Source organism: Hemitrygon akajei, chromosome 3 (assembly GCF_048418815.1).
Source record: "Hemitrygon akajei chromosome 3, sHemAka1.3, whole genome shotgun sequence".
NCBI classification, from domain to species: domain Eukaryota; kingdom Metazoa; phylum Chordata; class Chondrichthyes; order Myliobatiformes; family Dasyatidae; genus Hemitrygon; species Hemitrygon akajei.
The window spans coordinates 94,918,245-94,935,368 of record NC_133126.1 but is presented as its reverse complement, the minus strand read 5'-3'; the positions used below and the strand labels follow the sequence as shown (position 1 = coordinate 94,935,368).

Below are 17,124 nucleotides of genomic sequence, written 5' to 3'. Positions count from 1 at the left end.
CCCGTCAATGGAACAAACACTGTGGGCGGCGGGTCCCGAGCTCCACCGGCGACCAAGGTCCACTGGGTCCTAAGGACCACCGCACTGAATTCCCCGGGTCCTAAACTCCTCTGCACTGAGACAGGTTAAATGGGACAAGTGGGGGTTGTGCTGGGTTTGGTTATTTGATTCTCCACAATATTCCGCATGGGAATTTAAACTGGAGGTGGCAGTGTTTTTTTTACGAGGTCGAGTTGCAAGCTCGACATCAACCCGGCACGGATGGTACAGAAGTCACTGGATTGACATCAGCTCAGCACAGGAGCAGTCTGTCACTAAATCGAACTTGGGAACCTCCATTCTCCAGCCCAGCGCTGATCTCACTGCACCACCAGCCGACCGGAACGGGGGGGGGGAAAGAGTGGGCCGTGGGGTCAGGGTGAATCTTACTAAGAAAAATCTAAGTCAAATACAAAGTTAAACACTCACAGTGTCAACAGCAACGACTTAAAATGGCGGACAGCGTTACTATCCAACTTAAAATGTCAGACGGCGTTCTCCTTCCTCAGTTCGTAACTACGAGTTGTCCGTAAGTCAGACGTTCGTAACTCGGGGTCTGCCTGTACATTCATCATCCAAACATCTTCTAATAGATACATCTGCAAATTCCCCCTCGTTTTCCTACCTGTCAACTTTTAACATCTGTATTCTCCATGCATGTCTGCCAATAAACCCTCCTGACACAAACTATTCATGCAGAATGAAACTGATAAGACTGGTTTACCTGGAACTGCTTTTAAGTGCCTGTGCTTCATCCAGCACCATATATTGCCACTTCACCCGCTGAAAGTACTTCACATCCTGAACCACCAGCTGATAACTGGTTATCACCACATGGAAAGGTGCAGTTTGTGTGTACAATGTTTTCTAAAACCAAGAAAAGATAAAAGACAGCAGTTATTGGCAAAGAGTCTGAAAAAAAATTACAATGTGGTTGCTGATGGAACACTTTTTCAGTCTACATTCCTTAATACAGGCCAAACTAATTCAAAGACTGTAATAATACAAGCTAATGCTGGATCCTTAGACAAGGTGTTCAGCTTTGACAATTACAGGAAAATACTTGTGCAATGTTGGGAACAACTGGAAGAACATACATAATATCCGCTTCTCCTCATTTACTGCAAAGCCAATGAGAGAGACAACTCATGGCAAAATACTCAACAGACACTCTTACCACAGATACCCAACTCCTCAAAACATTAGATTCAAGCCTTTCAATCTATTTAGCTGCTTTTTTCAATGCGAGCCTATGTGTACAGACCTGTTCATTTTGACAGGAACTGTGGGAAACAACCAGATCATGTAATATTTGTACAATGATAGGATAGTGAATGATTTTCATATGGTGGATGACCTTCCATTAGAAATGGATACCTCTAACACAAAGCATGGTAATCCAGAATCATTGAATCCAATGTTAATTAATCCTTGACATTAGAGTCAGAAAGCAACAGAAAGTTGTAAAATTAGTCAGCTCCATCATGGGTACTAGCCTCCATAATATCCAAGACATCTTCAAGAAGCAGTGCCTCAGAAAGCAGCGTCCATTATTAAGGAATCCCACCACTCAGGACATGCCCTCTTCTCATTGTTACCATCAGGTAGGAGGTACAGAAGCAATTCACACAGCAATTCAGGAAGTTTCTTCTTTTCTGCCATCAAATTTCTAAATGGACATTGAACCCACAAACACTACTCTATTTTTAAAATAACTATTTAATATACATATATTGATTTTTTCCCCGATATTATGTATTGCATTGTACTGCTGCTGCTCTGCTAAATTTCACAACATATGCTAGCGATATTAAATCAGATTATGATTCTGATATATTGACTCAGAAAACTTTCTGAAGCATATTTCACAAACTTCACCCTATGCAAACCCTTAACAAAGGGAAATTAAAATGTCTCAGTAATACAACTCCATTACAATTATGAGCAGTACACTGGCTCAAGTTCACACTAACTGTTGGGGGAGGGAGTCTATAACACACCCTCACTAGAGTGATGCTTCCCTTCTTCCTAAGTTCCCATATGGCAAGGGTGTCAAACTCATTTTAGGTCACGGGCCGGATTGAGCAAAATGCAGCTTCATGCGGGCCGGATCAGTCGGACGCATGCGAATGCAGCATTCGTTGCCTCTGTTTTTTCAGCCTGCTCTCATGTGTCTCAGTCTCTGCTATAACTACAAAGTGCTTCACTTTACAAATTCCGTTTCTTATGAAGAAGACTGCCGAGCAAGACTGCCGAATAAACACTAAAAACCCTGAAAACCTGGTACCTGAATAAACTCAGCATTAGCCATATCATACGCCATAGGCGCTTCGATTACTGGGGCCAGCTTTAATAGTAATTAGGTATTATCTCGCGGGCCAAAGATAATTCCACCGCGGGCCAGATTTGGCCCGCGGGCCTTGAGTTTGACATATGTGCCATATGGCATCAGTGGACAATACTGCTGTAGCATCCTCCCTTATCAAAAGGCCAACAAAGTCCTTCCTTGCTTACTTGTACCTTTGTCACACTGATAGTATCCGTGATGCTGAACAAACCAAATGCAGCTTGAATAATTACCTTGCAGAACATCTACGTTCAGCCCACAAAGAAGACCCTGAGCTTGTATCTGCTGTCACTTCAACTCTCCATTCCATCTTGACCTGTGTTTTTGGCCAATTAGGCCAGATCATTGACCCATAATGTGAATTCTCTTGTTAATCTCTCTGTTTATCTGATGTATACTTCAAGCATCATATTTTATTTCAGATTTCCAGAAACTGCTGTGTTCAGAACCTCATTAATCCAGCATGTTCTTTTTAACTTTTCCCTTTCTATCTACCCTCCTTTTAACTAAAAAGGCAAAACCAAAAATATTGTACCACCTGAACAACTTTTGTCTTCATCCTATCAGCAACTTTGGTTTTCTTCTCCTCATACTTATTCTTGCATTTTTCCAGTTCTGAGGGGGTCAAGCACCTGAAATACTCATTCATTCTCGCTTCCCCTCCTACCTCCACCTCCACATATACTGCTTGGCCCCTGCTGGACATTTCCAACATGTCATATTTCAGCATTTTATGTCATTTCAATTATTATCAATGTAAAATTCAAATCTCATACTTTGAGACTTCCAGTTCTCCTTTCCTGCAATACTGAACCCCGAACTCAACTCTTAAGTGCAAATCACCTAAATTCCTTGCATGTTCCTTCTTTTTTTGGACACCCTCATGATCTGCCCTTTACTGGATACATCTATAGAAAAATGCGTCCTCAGTTGTTCAAAAACTCATGCCTCACTCTTTTCCCATTTCAGCACAAGTTGCAGCAGGCACTCTGCTGAAGGTAAACAAAATGATAATCTGGGGAATTCCTTTAGTAAACTCCTTCACAGTTATCACCCCTGAAGATACTCCCAATTTATTGCTGATCATTTTCATGCTGAATCATATACTGTTCGAATAGTGCACAAGACAAACTGTATAATCACACAGATCCCTCCAAACTGTTCCATTAAATCCACAGACAGGTACAGTACAGGGTAAAGCTCTTCAATATACTGTCTACCTTCTTAATTTATCATGTATATGACTTTGCTTTGAACCTAAGCCAGCTTTTGAATGACCTCCAGCAGTTTGCTACATTAATGCCAAGACATGGCAGTATCTTGTTGCCACATGCAATTAATTATGAATCTGTAAAATAAGCCAACTGGGACTCGATCAGTAAATAGACTGAAATTCAAATTTAATCCCTCTTCAGATAACTTGCCTGGCATTCAATATCGATCAGCAGTAATCTTTCCCAATTAAGTAATACTAAGACCAAAAGCTGGGCCAAAATATAACAGATTTCAGTTAGTCTCCTGAGAGATCTGCCAGCTTAGGTTTCTCTATGTCAGTTGAGCACATTACATATGATAACCAGAAAAAGGATGGAATGTACTCCGAAAGAATTTTCAGCATATTAACTTTCCAACGAATCACCAATTCGGTATTATTTTGCAAGTATTTATCTTAATCACCCAAATCACTAGTTCACAATGTACATCCCAGAATAGAGTTAGCAGACCATCTATTTTGGAACTCATTTCCCGGCAAAGAAAGTATGACTTCAAGTCCAATTGCTCCTAAAGGTATGATTCCCAAGTAAGATATTGGGTGCTTTTCAGTACCTCATCAGTGATCTGTGTACAGATGCAAAAAAAAAGTTTGTGAACCTTTTGCAATTACCTGATTTTCTGCATTAATTACTCATAAAATGTGGTTTGATCTTCATCCAAGTCACAATAATAGACAAACACAATCTGCCTAAAATAATAACACAAACAATTGTTCTCATCAATACTAAATACACCATTTAAACAAGTCTAGGTTCAAAAAAATGTGAACCTCTGGGGTAAGGCCTTCTACAAAAACTATTTGGAGCCAGGTGTTACAATCAATGAGATGAGAACTGTGGGTTGTAGAGGTGCCCTGTCCTATACAAAAGACACACGGGTTACTGACGGGTTCTGCTCTTCTCAAGAAACATCCGTTTACATGCACCATACCTCAGTCAAAACAACTTTTAGAGGACTTTAGAAAAGCTGTAGGGATGTATGAAGATGGAAAAGGCTACAAAAGCATTTCTAAAGACCTGAGTGTTCTCAGTCGACAGTAAGAGGAATTGTCTACAAATGGAAGAAATTCATAACCGCTGCTGGGTGTCCTACAAAGATTGTGATCTTTGCAGCACAAACAGCACAACATGCAATGCTGAAGGAGGTGAAAAAGAATCCAAGGGTAACAGCAAAAGACCTTCAGAAATCTCTAGAATGTGCAAAAGTCTCTGCTCATGAGTCCACTATAAGAAAAACAAGAATGGTGTTCATGGAAGGACACCATGGAGGAAAGCAAAATAAAGGGGATAAAAAGCTGCAGGTCTCAAGTTTGCAAAAGACCACCTGGATGTTCCACAATGCTTATGGGACAATGTTCTGTACAGTTGAGACAAAAGCTGAACATTTTGGCAGAAATGCACACCCCAATGTTTGGAGAAGGGCACTGCTTATATCTGAGGAAGAATGGACAACAATATGGAGATATCAATGGAAGTGTACCAGTTCACAGAAATGGAGGGAGTCTGGATGGAAAAACTTGATAAGATATTTTATTACACCCTCTCAGAAATCCCATTATGATAGTAACCTCCCTGTTTGCTGGAGAAATTGTGGAAATCAAAATGCGAATCATTATCATATTTTTTGGGGCTGCCCTGTTATCAAAAACTATTGGAGGGGGATACACAATGCCCTACAAGACATCTTTAAATGTGAAATACCCTTAGAGAGTAAGACCATATATTTTGGATATATACCTCAAGAATGGTTGAAAAGAGATAAATATTTAATGAATATACTGTTGATGGCTGGTAAAAAGACTCTTACTAGGGAATGGTTATCACAGGAGAGCCCAACTTTAAATACATGAATGGAAATTACAAAGGATATTTACAAAATGGAGAAGATAACAGCATCTGTTAACCATAAGCTGGAACAATTTGATTAGATACTGGGAAAAATGGTTTAACTACATAATGCCTCAAAGGCCTGATTTTATTCTCACAAATCAATGAATCTGTTGTAAAAAAAAAGATCACTCCCTACTTGTACATAGTTCTTTCCTTTTGCTTGTTTTTTTCTTTCCACTCTTTTCTATAAGTGTATACCTCAGATAAATACTTTGTGGAGATTTGTGATATATATGATTATATGATATATATGTACAATGTCTGAAATACATCTTATGGAAATGTTTGTTTGATGATGAACTTCAATAAAAAAATAAATTACAAAAAAAAGAAAGGGCACTGCACAACAACGCAAAACCTCATCCCAACTGTGAAGCATGATAGAAGGAGCATTATGGTTTGCGGCTGCTTGGCTGCATCAGGGCCTGGAGAGCTTAACATTTTACAAGAGAATGTTAGGGTAGCACTTTGTCACCTGAAGCACAATAGAAGTTGGAATAGAAGCACAAGACAATGATCTGAAACGCAAAAGTAAATCAACAAGTAAATGGTTTGAACAGAAGAAAAAGTGTGTTTTAGAATAGCCAAGTCAGAGTCCAGACCCTAACCCAATTGAGATGCTGCAGCATGAGCTGAAGAGCGCTGTTCATGCAGGTTATCCCCGAAATATTGATGAGCTATAACAGTTTTGTATGGAGGAATAGTTGAAAATTCCTCTTGGTCATTGTGCAAGTCTGATCAGCAGCTACTGCAAATGTTTGGTGGAGGTTATTGCTGCTAAAGGAGGTTCTACAAGTTATTAAATACAAGGATTCGCATACATTTTCCAGCCTGGACTGTGAATGATTATACAATAAAACATGAAAAGTACAATTGTTTGTGTGTTATTAGTTTAGACAGATTGCATGTCTATTATTGTGACTTAGATGAAGATCAGACCACATTTTCTGAGTAATTAGTGAAGAAAACCTGGTAATTGCAAAGGGTCCACAAACTTTTTCTTGCAACTGTATGAAGCCATACAAGGATGAGTCATTTGAACCATGAAGAGAATTGCCTCATACAATATATGAGCTAATAACTTTCCCACCATTTTGTTAGCAAAAATTAGTAAATAGCAATCAATCACAAATATGCATGGAGTTTTGAAATTAAACACCAGAGGGACAGCATACCCAGTGATACTATCTGAGCCATTCACACCAGTGTCCAAACCTATCCACCAAGTAATTATAATAGTCATGTGACAGGATTCAGTATAAATTTTACCTGACTCCAGAACTTCCTGATCACCTTTCGGTCATGTGGGTTGCCCCAGTAAGGCAGGACCTGAAGTTTAAGGAAGACAAACATAATGAACTTTCAACGCGTATTCCTTTTAGATTAATTTTTAATCACCTTTTAAAAAATAAAAGAAAACCAAGGTAAGTGGTAAATAACTCAATGGAACAAGATTGATCTTCAGATATGACAATCCTGATCTCAGATCCTGTCTGTGTGTAAAGTGCACCATGACTGTGGGTTTCCCTTGTTACTCTGGTTTCCTTCCACTTCCTAAAGACAATAGTAGGTAAATTAATTAACTAACAACTACATTAAATTGCCCTGACATGTATGTAGCAGTGGCAGAATCTGAGAGTTGATGAAGATGCTAGAATATATATTGCAATTAATGTAGGAGCATATTTACTGGATTGAAGAATTTGTTTCTGTGACTCTCTGACAAAATAATTTTCAACACACTGCTTTCATTTGGGGTTTTCCAACAGAATGCTTCTACTGAGAATGCTGTAGATGGTTATCATTTGGCTGAAATGAAATATCTGAAATATGCAAATTCTTTAGTGTTCTTCAAAACAAGAGCTGATGTCCTTGATAATATTTCCTCTTCAACCAACACTATCTTCACCAATTATCTGATTTCCATTTGCAAGGATTTGCTTGCAAACAGCACCACTGCACTGCCACAATTAGTTATACAATTATTTACTTGACTGCAAGAATTTCAACTATCAAGTTTAATTATCATTCAACCATACATGAATCTAGCCAAATTAAATAGCATTTCTCTTGGACCAAGGCACAAATCGCATTACCAATAGCACATTGAACATATGGTTACAATATCAGAAAAACAGTCACAAAGAGAACAAAAATGTAGCCCAAGTCGCTGAGTTGTCATGGTTCTGCTTGTTTAACCACCAAGCAAGCACCAGAGGGCACCACTGATGGGAGAGACAGCCTGCAACCCTGTATGAAATCCAGGAACACAAAAGGTACCTGTGGTGTCTCCCTCATTTAGATGAATGAGGCACAGGGGCTTTGCTCAAGCAACAACCAAGTCAATACAACTGTTCTGCCTTTGGTCTAGCTAACGAATCACTGTTACCCATGTCTAACAAGGTCTTGCAATCACAATAAAAACACCCAAGACAAACACATCCCTTCTCGGCACAACGGTATGCTACAAGTCCAGGCGACAATACAATGGTATGCATTAAGTCCAACTTAATCACTATCAAGAAATTCACTGAAGAGTTAGCAATAGACATCATATGGCATACAGTACTGCCAGAGATCAAGTTTAGAAACGGCAATGTATAAAATCTATACTCTTTCAATTTATGCCTTACTTCTGACATCTTCAGCCCAAAAAACACTTGATGTAAAATGGAAATTGAAATGTATCAGACAGAAAAGTGATAATCCCAACTGTAGCAAAGTAATTCTCCAGCGCAAACCTCTGAAGTAAAATACAACTAATACTTCACGTTTTATATTGTTGTACAAGTCCTGATCATGCTACCTTGTCCTTGTATTATAAACATTATCCTGAGGAATATTACAAGTTCTTAAAAAAAACTTTCCTCACCTCCCCCAGTATCCATGCCTTCTTTACAGCCAAAATTCTGAGTTTACCAAAAGCATGGGTTCATCTTATTTGCAGAATACTATGCAATACTGCCATCTAATGCTGGCACTACCCGAAGAATTCAAATTTGTGAGATCTTATCTCAACTTACTGAGACATTCACATAGGAACTTCATTTTAACCTCCTTTACCGCAGCTTCCCTCTGGCAAAACTTGTGCTACTTGAATTACTATAAACACAAAATGCTGGAGGAACTCAGCAGGTCAGGCAGCATCTATGGAAATGAACAGATAGTCGATGTTTCAGGTCAAGACCCTTCTTCAGGACCTGTCAGTAATTACTGGACCTATCAGTAACTGATTGGTATCCATAATGAATAATAATCTTATTGCCTTCTGAGTTTCAAATGTGTGAGAGAAAGACTGGAGAAAAATCGATATAATGTGCCTCTACCGTTCCACCTAGAAAAACGTAGTTTAAAGTTTGAGTTAGAATTTACAGCAATACTAATATTTGTTCATCAAAACTGCACAGCCGCATTGCTCCGTTCCATTTGTGCTCATTACCTTGAATCTTGAAACAAATCTGGAGAACTCCTGGTGCCAGTTGTTGAGTGTAGAAGCAGGAGAGATAATCAAGAATGGACCCCAGATGTTTTCTCTCTGTATAACAAAAATTATTTTTAGAAACAAAAACTCCATTAAATTCAGTTTGAATCTGTACTGTAGTGGGACTGTTAGGTAATTGCAGGAGGAGAGAGATCCTCCATAATCAAACTGTGCTGTGTTTATGAGCACAGTATAAAAGCTGTTTTATAGTATACCTCTCCTGTAGCACACCTGCCAGTGGATTCCAGTTAACTGGGACACATCAGGACCTGTACATTTTGACCCAATTAAGCAGCCGCCCAAATTAGCCAAAGTTTCATGGAGATAGTTAAGTATAAAAAAGGCAAACTATCATTTACCCGAGGAAAAAGTTATGCATTTAATTGAAATACAGAAGAAATTAGAACACTATCAATACTACTACAGTACCATAAAACTCTTATTAGTTCCAAATGGTTATTGACAGAGGAATTCATCCAGTGTATGCTGCCATGTTCTTTTGATTCACTGTAAATGAACAAAATTAGAGCAGACATCTTGTGCAGATAATGGATTGCTTCATACAATGCCATCAATGACTGCAACCTTCAAATCTTCATTATAACATTTAAGATGATTGTTGATTCCTTCAATTTCTTCGTAGTTCCTAACTTGAAGCAGTGAAATAGTTTCATTTTCATCCCCAGCTGTTTCTGGCATCACAAAGCCTGAATGCTTGAAACCACAGTGAGCAAAACTGTTCCAAGTTGTCTTACTGCTTACTTCTCGCCAGCTATCAGCAACAAAAATCACTGCTTTTCGAATGCAAGTACATGAAACTGACACTCTCCTGCCCCAACTTACCAGTACAGCGTCCCAGATAAGTGAAGGGAGTCTTGGCTATTTTCTTGATTAGTTTTACTTTTTGAAGAGTTGACCCAATTAACCAAAATCTATTGTAATTGATAGGACAATGTAAAGACCGATTTACTCTCTATATCCATGTGGTTCATGTGACATGCCAAACTGTATCTAAAGAACAGGCATAACAGTTCAAGAATACATTTACATTAAATGGTAATTAACATGAAGTCCTACAAAGGGGTTCAAGGAAAAAGTATGGTAAGCAGAGTCCCTAAAATTCAAATTTGCTACCAAAATTTATCGAAAGCTGTACACTACAGCATTCTGTGAAGATTCTTCAAATTGTCAAACAACATAAATCTCACCTCCGCTAGATGTGCTAAGAAAGCAATGCTCTGCACTGTTTTACCGAGCCCCATTTCATCAGCAAGGATTCCATTAATGCCCTGGCAGGAGAAGAGAAATAACTTAAAAAGTGAGCTCAAGTTATTGTTGAGTCAAATGTACACATATTAAACAGACATTAATAATTAAAGTAATATTAACTGGATCTCATTTCAATCACTTGGTAGAATACAAGCACACAATAACGGTAACCACTGCTTTCAAACAGCCAAATGTTGCACATAACAGCTATTAAAAAAGTCTGTCAAGGAGAGAAAATAGTGAGGTTTAAAGGTTAATTAAGGAGTGGCAGTTAATAGAAATCAAAGAGGAATGGGAAGCTTTAAAAAAAAACAACAACAGAAGGCAACCAAAAAAGCCATAAGGAGAGAAAAGTTGAAATATGAAGGTAAGCTAGACAGAAATATCTGAGAGGTTTTTCAGATATATAAAGGATAAGAGAGGGAATACTGAACATTAGACTGCTGAAAAATGGCACTGGAGAGATAGTAAAGATAAAAAAAGGCAGACAAATTTGGCAAGTATTTTGCATCAGTCTTCATTGTGGAAGACAGAAGGGGTGTGCTGGAAGTTCGAGAGTGCCAAGGGGCAGAAGGGAGTACAGTTGCTAGCCTTATCTAGGGAGAAGATGTTTGGGAAGCTGAAAGGTGTGAACGTAGATTAATCACCCGGAACAGATGGATGACACCCAGGGTTCTGAAAGGGGTGGCTGAAGAGACTAATGATCTTTCCAAAAATCACAAGATTCTGGAATGATTCCAGAGGACTGCAAAATTGCAATTATCACTTCTCTCTTCAAGAAGGGAGGAAGACAGAAGAAAGCAATTTTTAGGCCAGTTAGCTTGACATCAGTGGTTGGGAAGGTGTTAGAGATCATAGGGATGAGGTTTCAGGGTACTTGGAGAAGCATGATAAAGTATGCTATAGTCAACATGGTTTCCTTAACGGAAAATCTTGCATGACAAATCTGTTGGAAATCTTTGAATAACAAGCAAGATAGATAAAGGGAAATTGGGGGATTTTGTGTACTTGGATTTTCAGCAAGTCTTTAACAAGGTACCACAGACAAGACTGCTTAACAATGGTATTACTGCTTAACCATAGTATTACAGGAAAGATACTAGCATGGATAGAAGATTGGCTGACTGGCAGGTGGCAAAGAGACCTTTTCTGGTTGGCTGCCGGTGACTAATGGTGTTCCACAGTGGTCTGTGTTGGAAGCACTTCTTTTCACGTTATCTGTCAATGATTTGGATGATGAAATTCATGGGTTTGTGGCCAATTTTGCAGACAATTTGAAAATAGGAGGAGGAGCCGGTGGTTTTAAGGAAGTAAAGTGGCTACAATAGGACTTAGACAGATTAGGAGACTGGGCAAAGAAGTGGCAGATGGAATACAGTGTTGGAAAGTGTATGGTCATGCACTTTGGTAGGAGAAATAAAAGTGTAGACTTTTTCTAAATGGAGAGAAATACAAAAATCTGAGGTGCAAAGAAACTTGGGAGTCCTCGTGCAGGATTTCCTAAAGGTTAATTTGTAGGTTAAGCCTATGGTAAGGAAGGCAAACATGATGTTCGCATTTTGGGGGGGGGGGGGGGGGAAGAGAAGAATATAAAAGCGAGTACCGTAGATTCCGGACTACAGAGCGCACCTGATTAAAAGCCGCAGGCTCTAATTTTAGAAATAAAATCAATTTTTTAATTGTAAAGGCCGCACCGGATTTTAGGCCGCACCGCTACTTTTAAATATACATACGTATCGGTAACACAAATTACGTTGCATATACTTTTTTACTGAACAGCACGAACAACATTCCAATATCTCCTAGCGACTGGTAAAAATATATATACTGCAGCCTACCAGGAAAAGTTATTGATCGACTTTAACTTAAAAGCAGCGTTTTCGCTCGGGTCTAATCGGGTCTGACGCGCTTGCGCAATGCGATCGGGTCTAATCGGGTCTGACGCGCTTGCGCAATGCGATCGGGTCTAATCGGGTCTGACGCGCTTGCGCAATGCGATCGGGTCTAATCGGGTCTGACGCGCTCGGGTCTTGCTTTTCTTCGAGTATTTTCCATGTTGATGAGGGTGAGTACAAATGACTGATTTACAATAATTTAATTGTGAAAGTGCGCTTGATTTATCGTACAATTTCATTGGACCTCTGTGAACTACTCATCAATTTTATTGGTCTACTGTTACGAGGCAAAATGTTTACGAGGCGGCATGAAAAAAAACCATGTATTAGCCGCTCTGGATTATAGGCCGCAGAGTTCAAAGCTGTTCAAAATGTGGGAAAAAAGTAGCGGCTTATAATCCGGAATCTACGGTACGTAATATTGAGGCTTTATAAGGCACCAGTGAGGCCTCAGTTGGAGTACTGTGAGCAGTTTTGAGCCTTCCATCTAATAAAAGATGTGATGATATTGGAGAGTTTTCGAAGATTTATGAAAATGATTCTGGGATTGAAAGGTTTATCATATGAGGAGCATTTGATGGCTCTGGGCTTGCATTCACTGGAATTCAGAAGAATGAAATAGGACTTCATTGAAACCTATCGAATGGTGAAAGGCCTCAATAGAGTAGATGAGGAGAAGATATTTCCTATGGTAGGGGAGTCTAAGACCAGAGGACACAGGGTGTTCTTTTAGAATGGAGATGAGGGGAAATTTCTTTAGCCAGGGTGGTGAATCTGTGGAATTTGTTGCCACAGGCAGCTGTGAAGGCCATATCATTGGGTATATTTAAGGCAGAAGTTGATAGTTTCTTAATTAGTCAGGGCATGAAAGGATATCAAGTCAAGTTGCTTTTATTGTCATTTTGACCATAACTGCTGGTACAGTACACAGTAAAAACGAGAACATTTTTCAGAACCCTGGTGCTACATGAACAATAAAAAAAACTACACTGAACTACGTAAACCAACACAAAAACTACACTAGACTACAGACCTACCCAGGACTGCACAAAGTACACAGAACAGTGCAGACATTACAATAAATAATAAACAAGACAATAGGCACAGCAGAGGACAGTAGGTTGGTAGTCCGATGGCTTGGGGGAAAATCTGTTATATAAATAATCAGCTGAATGGCAGCACCCGGGATTCTGCCCATTTCTGTACTCACGCTGAGTATCTCGTTGCCACAGATGTAGTCCAATTTAATGTCCATTGGAGAGCAGAATGGACAGGAGAGCCGGATGGCTAGGACTTGCTTTTTTCCTGGCACAGACTCCTGCCCGCTCACCTCGCTTCCATTTCTTCGCACACTGCTTACGCTGTCCCCACCTCCAGCCACCGGTATCAGGTGACTCCGAGGACTGCAGGCCCGATTCCCTCAGCAAGCCGAGGTCGCGCAAGCTAACCAGCAGATTTTCATGAAGGTTAGTTTTTGGGCAATCTCTGTATTGCAGCAGTAACTGGCGATGGTAGATAGTCGCTGTTATCCATTGCCCTAAATCCTAATTGTGCCTTAAAATTAAATTTAATTAAAAATTAGATTAAAAAACTAAATTAAAGTAGCAACAGATCCAAAAGGCCGCTGCTGCCGTGTGCTGCGCCGCCTACTGGTTCTGATCTGGGGAGAAAGCAGGAAATTGATGCTGAGGGGGAAAATGGAGCACCCATGATGAAATGGCAGAGCAGACTTCACTGGCCAAATAGTATAATTCTGCTCCTATATCTTATGGTCTTATAAATAGAGAACATGAGATGAAGCATCCTTGAAAGTGAGTCCAAGAGCCTGATGGCTGAGGGAGAGTAACTGTTCCTAAACCTGGTAGTGTCAGTTCTGAAGCTCAGGTAGCTTCATCCTGATGGCAGCAGCGAGAAGAGTGCCTGTGCTGGGTGGTGAGAATCCCTGATGATGGATACTGCTTTCCTATTCAGTATTTCATGGAGATGTGCTCAAAGATTAGGAGAGCTTTACCGATGATGGACTGTGGTGTATTTACTACCTTTTGTAGAATTGTCTGTTCAAGGGCATCGGTGGATTCATACCAGTCTGTGATAAGCCAGTCAACGTACTCTCCACCAGCACATCTATAGAAGGTTGGCAAAGTTTTAGATGCAATGCTGAATCTCCAGAAACTCCTAAGAAAGTAGAAGCGTTGCTGTGTTTTCTTTGTAATGCATTTACCCGCTGGGCCCAGGACACGTCCTTTGAAAGCATAACACATAGGTATTTAAAGTTGCTAATCCCATTTGCCTCTGATCTTCCAGTGAAGACAGGGTCATGGACCTCCAGATTCCCTTCCTAAACTCTATAATCAGTTCCTTGACCTTAATGACACTTCGTAAAAGGTTGTTGCTATGGCACCACTCAGCCAGATTTAAATTCTCCTTTTTACATACTGATTCGTCACCATTTTTGATATGGCCTATGACAGTGGTGTCATCAGCAAACTTAAATATGATATTGGACCTGTGCTTAGTCACAGCCATAAGCATAAAGTGAGTAGAGTTGATAGAGATCATGGTGATGTTGTTGCCAGTCTGAACTGACAGGGGTCCACAAGTGAAGAAATCCAGGATCCAATTGCACAAGGAGGTATTAAGCTTATTGATTAGTTGAGGGGATGCTGCGCTGTAGTTGATAGAGATCTTCCTAATGTATACACAAAGTACACTGCAGATGCTGGGGTCAAAGCAACATGTACAACACGCTGGAGGAAATCAGCAAGTCGGGCAGTATCCGTGGAAGCAAGCAGTCAACGTTTCGGGCCGAGACCCTTTGTCAAGACCTAATTTATGCATCTTTGCTGTTCAAATGTTTCAGGGTTGACTGAGGAGCCAATGAGATGATATCTGCTGTGTGCCTGTTACTCATGTTGGCAAATTGGAGCAGATCGAAGTTGCTTTTCAGGCAGAAGTGTTTACATTTCATCACCAAGATCTCAAAACACTTTACCACTGTGCATATAAGTGGATGGAATCCTTGTTCACAATTCCCTCAAGGTTAACTTGCAGGTTGAGTCAGTGGTAAAGAAGGCAAATGCAATTTTTAGCATTCATGACAAGAGGACTAGAAGAGTAAGGATACAATGCTAATCCATGATATGTATGGCATTGGTCAGACTGCACTTGGCGTATTGTGCACAGTTCTGTGCCTCTTATCCAAGAAAGGATGTGCTGGCATTGGGGAGGGTCCAGAGGAAGTTCACGAGAATAATTTCAGGAATGAAAGCATTAACATACGAGGAGAATTTAATGGGAAGAATTCATTGCCATAGTTTGGTGTGGAGGCCCAAGTCATTGAGTATATTTAAAGCAGAGATTGATAGATTCTTGATTAGTCGAGGTGCCAAAAGTTACAAGGTAAAGGCAGGAAAACAGGGTTGAGAAAATAATAAATCAGCCATGATGGAATGGCAGAGCAGACCAAATGGGCGGAACAGCCTACTTCTGCTCCAAGTCTTGTGGTCCAAATGATAAAAAAAAAACACCAAGGGTGAATCATCTTTAGACGTTGAGTAGTCCCATGCTTGCCAATTCAAAATATAATACATTCTGAGGACATTTTATTCAGTATCTTCTGTACCTAATAAAGTGGCTGAGTGCATGTATAGCCCATCCACTTCAAGATTCAACATGTGATACACAAATGCATCTCTGAACACACAACACTGCTGTAACACTTAGTTATTTGAGTTACTGTCACTTTCCTCTCAGTTTGAACAAGTCTGGCTGTTCTCCTCTGACCTCTCATTACAAGGCGTTTTCACCCTTAGAACTGCTGCTTGTCAGATGTTTTTTGTTTCTCACACCATTCTCTGTCAACTCTAGACTTGTGTATGAAAATACCAGATCAGCAGTTTCTGAGATACTCAAACCACTCCTTATGACACCAACAATCACTCCACAGCAAGTCACTTAAATCACATTTCTTTCCCTTTCTAATGTTTGGTCTGAACAACTGAACCCCTTGACCATGACTGCATACTTTTATGCACTGAGTTGCTACCACATGATTGGCTGATTAGATACTTACACTAATATGCAGATACACAGCTGTACTAATAAAGTGGCCACTGAGTGTATATTAAGATGGTGTAGGGTCAAGGATAAAGTATCTACCTCTGCCTGGTATTTGGGCACTGATTTCTGAAGCACTTTTAGTTGTGGAATGAGAACATACACTCAAATAACATACACACTGCTTGGACTGTATGCTATGCCAGGATACCAAAGGATACAGCTGCCCTCCCACTGCTATGCCAGGAAGTTCACACAAATCACTGCCCTCTGCACTGGCACTTCAGAAAGCTCTGTGCAAGGAGCTGCACTCTTCATTATTGCCTCTTGCTCGATACAAGAAACACTATGCCTCGAGCTCTCCCTTGTCCAGAGAGTACTGTATAGTAACAAACTCAGCAATGGTCACCAGCTATTGAGCAAAGAGATTATAGGCCATGAAAGGCTATATGGATAGAGACAGGAAGACAGCAATGGAAGAGAAAGAGGGTGTTCTGTCAACATGTAGACCTGTTGTAGCAATACTCTGCACACAACATGCCAGCCAAGGTACAGCTCTGATGCCCTCATTTCAGTATTGAGCCCAGTCAGCCCAGTATCACCCTTGACTGGCAGCTTCCATATTAATCCATGGACTGATTCACTACCACAGATATACCAAAAGGGAGAGTAGGGACTCATGCAACATTCCTGATACCCAGGTTCTCAACATAGCAGCATGGAGCAAGACGAAGGTAGGGCTTCCCAACAGACTCCTAGCAGGACAGCACCTTTATCAATAGATTTCTCTCTATATATAATGACCCTGACGTCACTCATGCCCTTAGAATTCTCATTCCTTAGAATACATACAGAGTGCCAAGTTATATATGT

At 40.1% G+C, this 17,124-nt stretch overlaps 1 protein-coding gene across 2 annotated transcripts in view; it reads right to left on the bottom strand.

Moving 5' to 3' along the window:
* ino80 (INO80 complex ATPase subunit) overlaps positions 1 to 17,124 on the bottom strand; it is a 233,907-nt gene that overhangs the window by 138,023 nt on the left and 78,760 nt on the right. For both annotated transcript variants that reach the window (XM_073040376.1, XM_073040377.1), the window contains exons 13-16: positions 10,240 to 10,320; positions 8,990 to 9,085; positions 6,820 to 6,879; positions 764 to 906 (exon numbers count right to left, since the gene is read on the bottom strand). In XM_073040376.1, the coding sequence (XP_072896477.1) occupies positions 764 to 906; positions 6,820 to 6,879; positions 8,990 to 9,085; positions 10,240 to 10,320 (380 nt within the window). The remainder of the gene's footprint in view (positions 1 to 763; positions 907 to 6,819; positions 6,880 to 8,989; positions 9,086 to 10,239; positions 10,321 to 17,124) is intronic.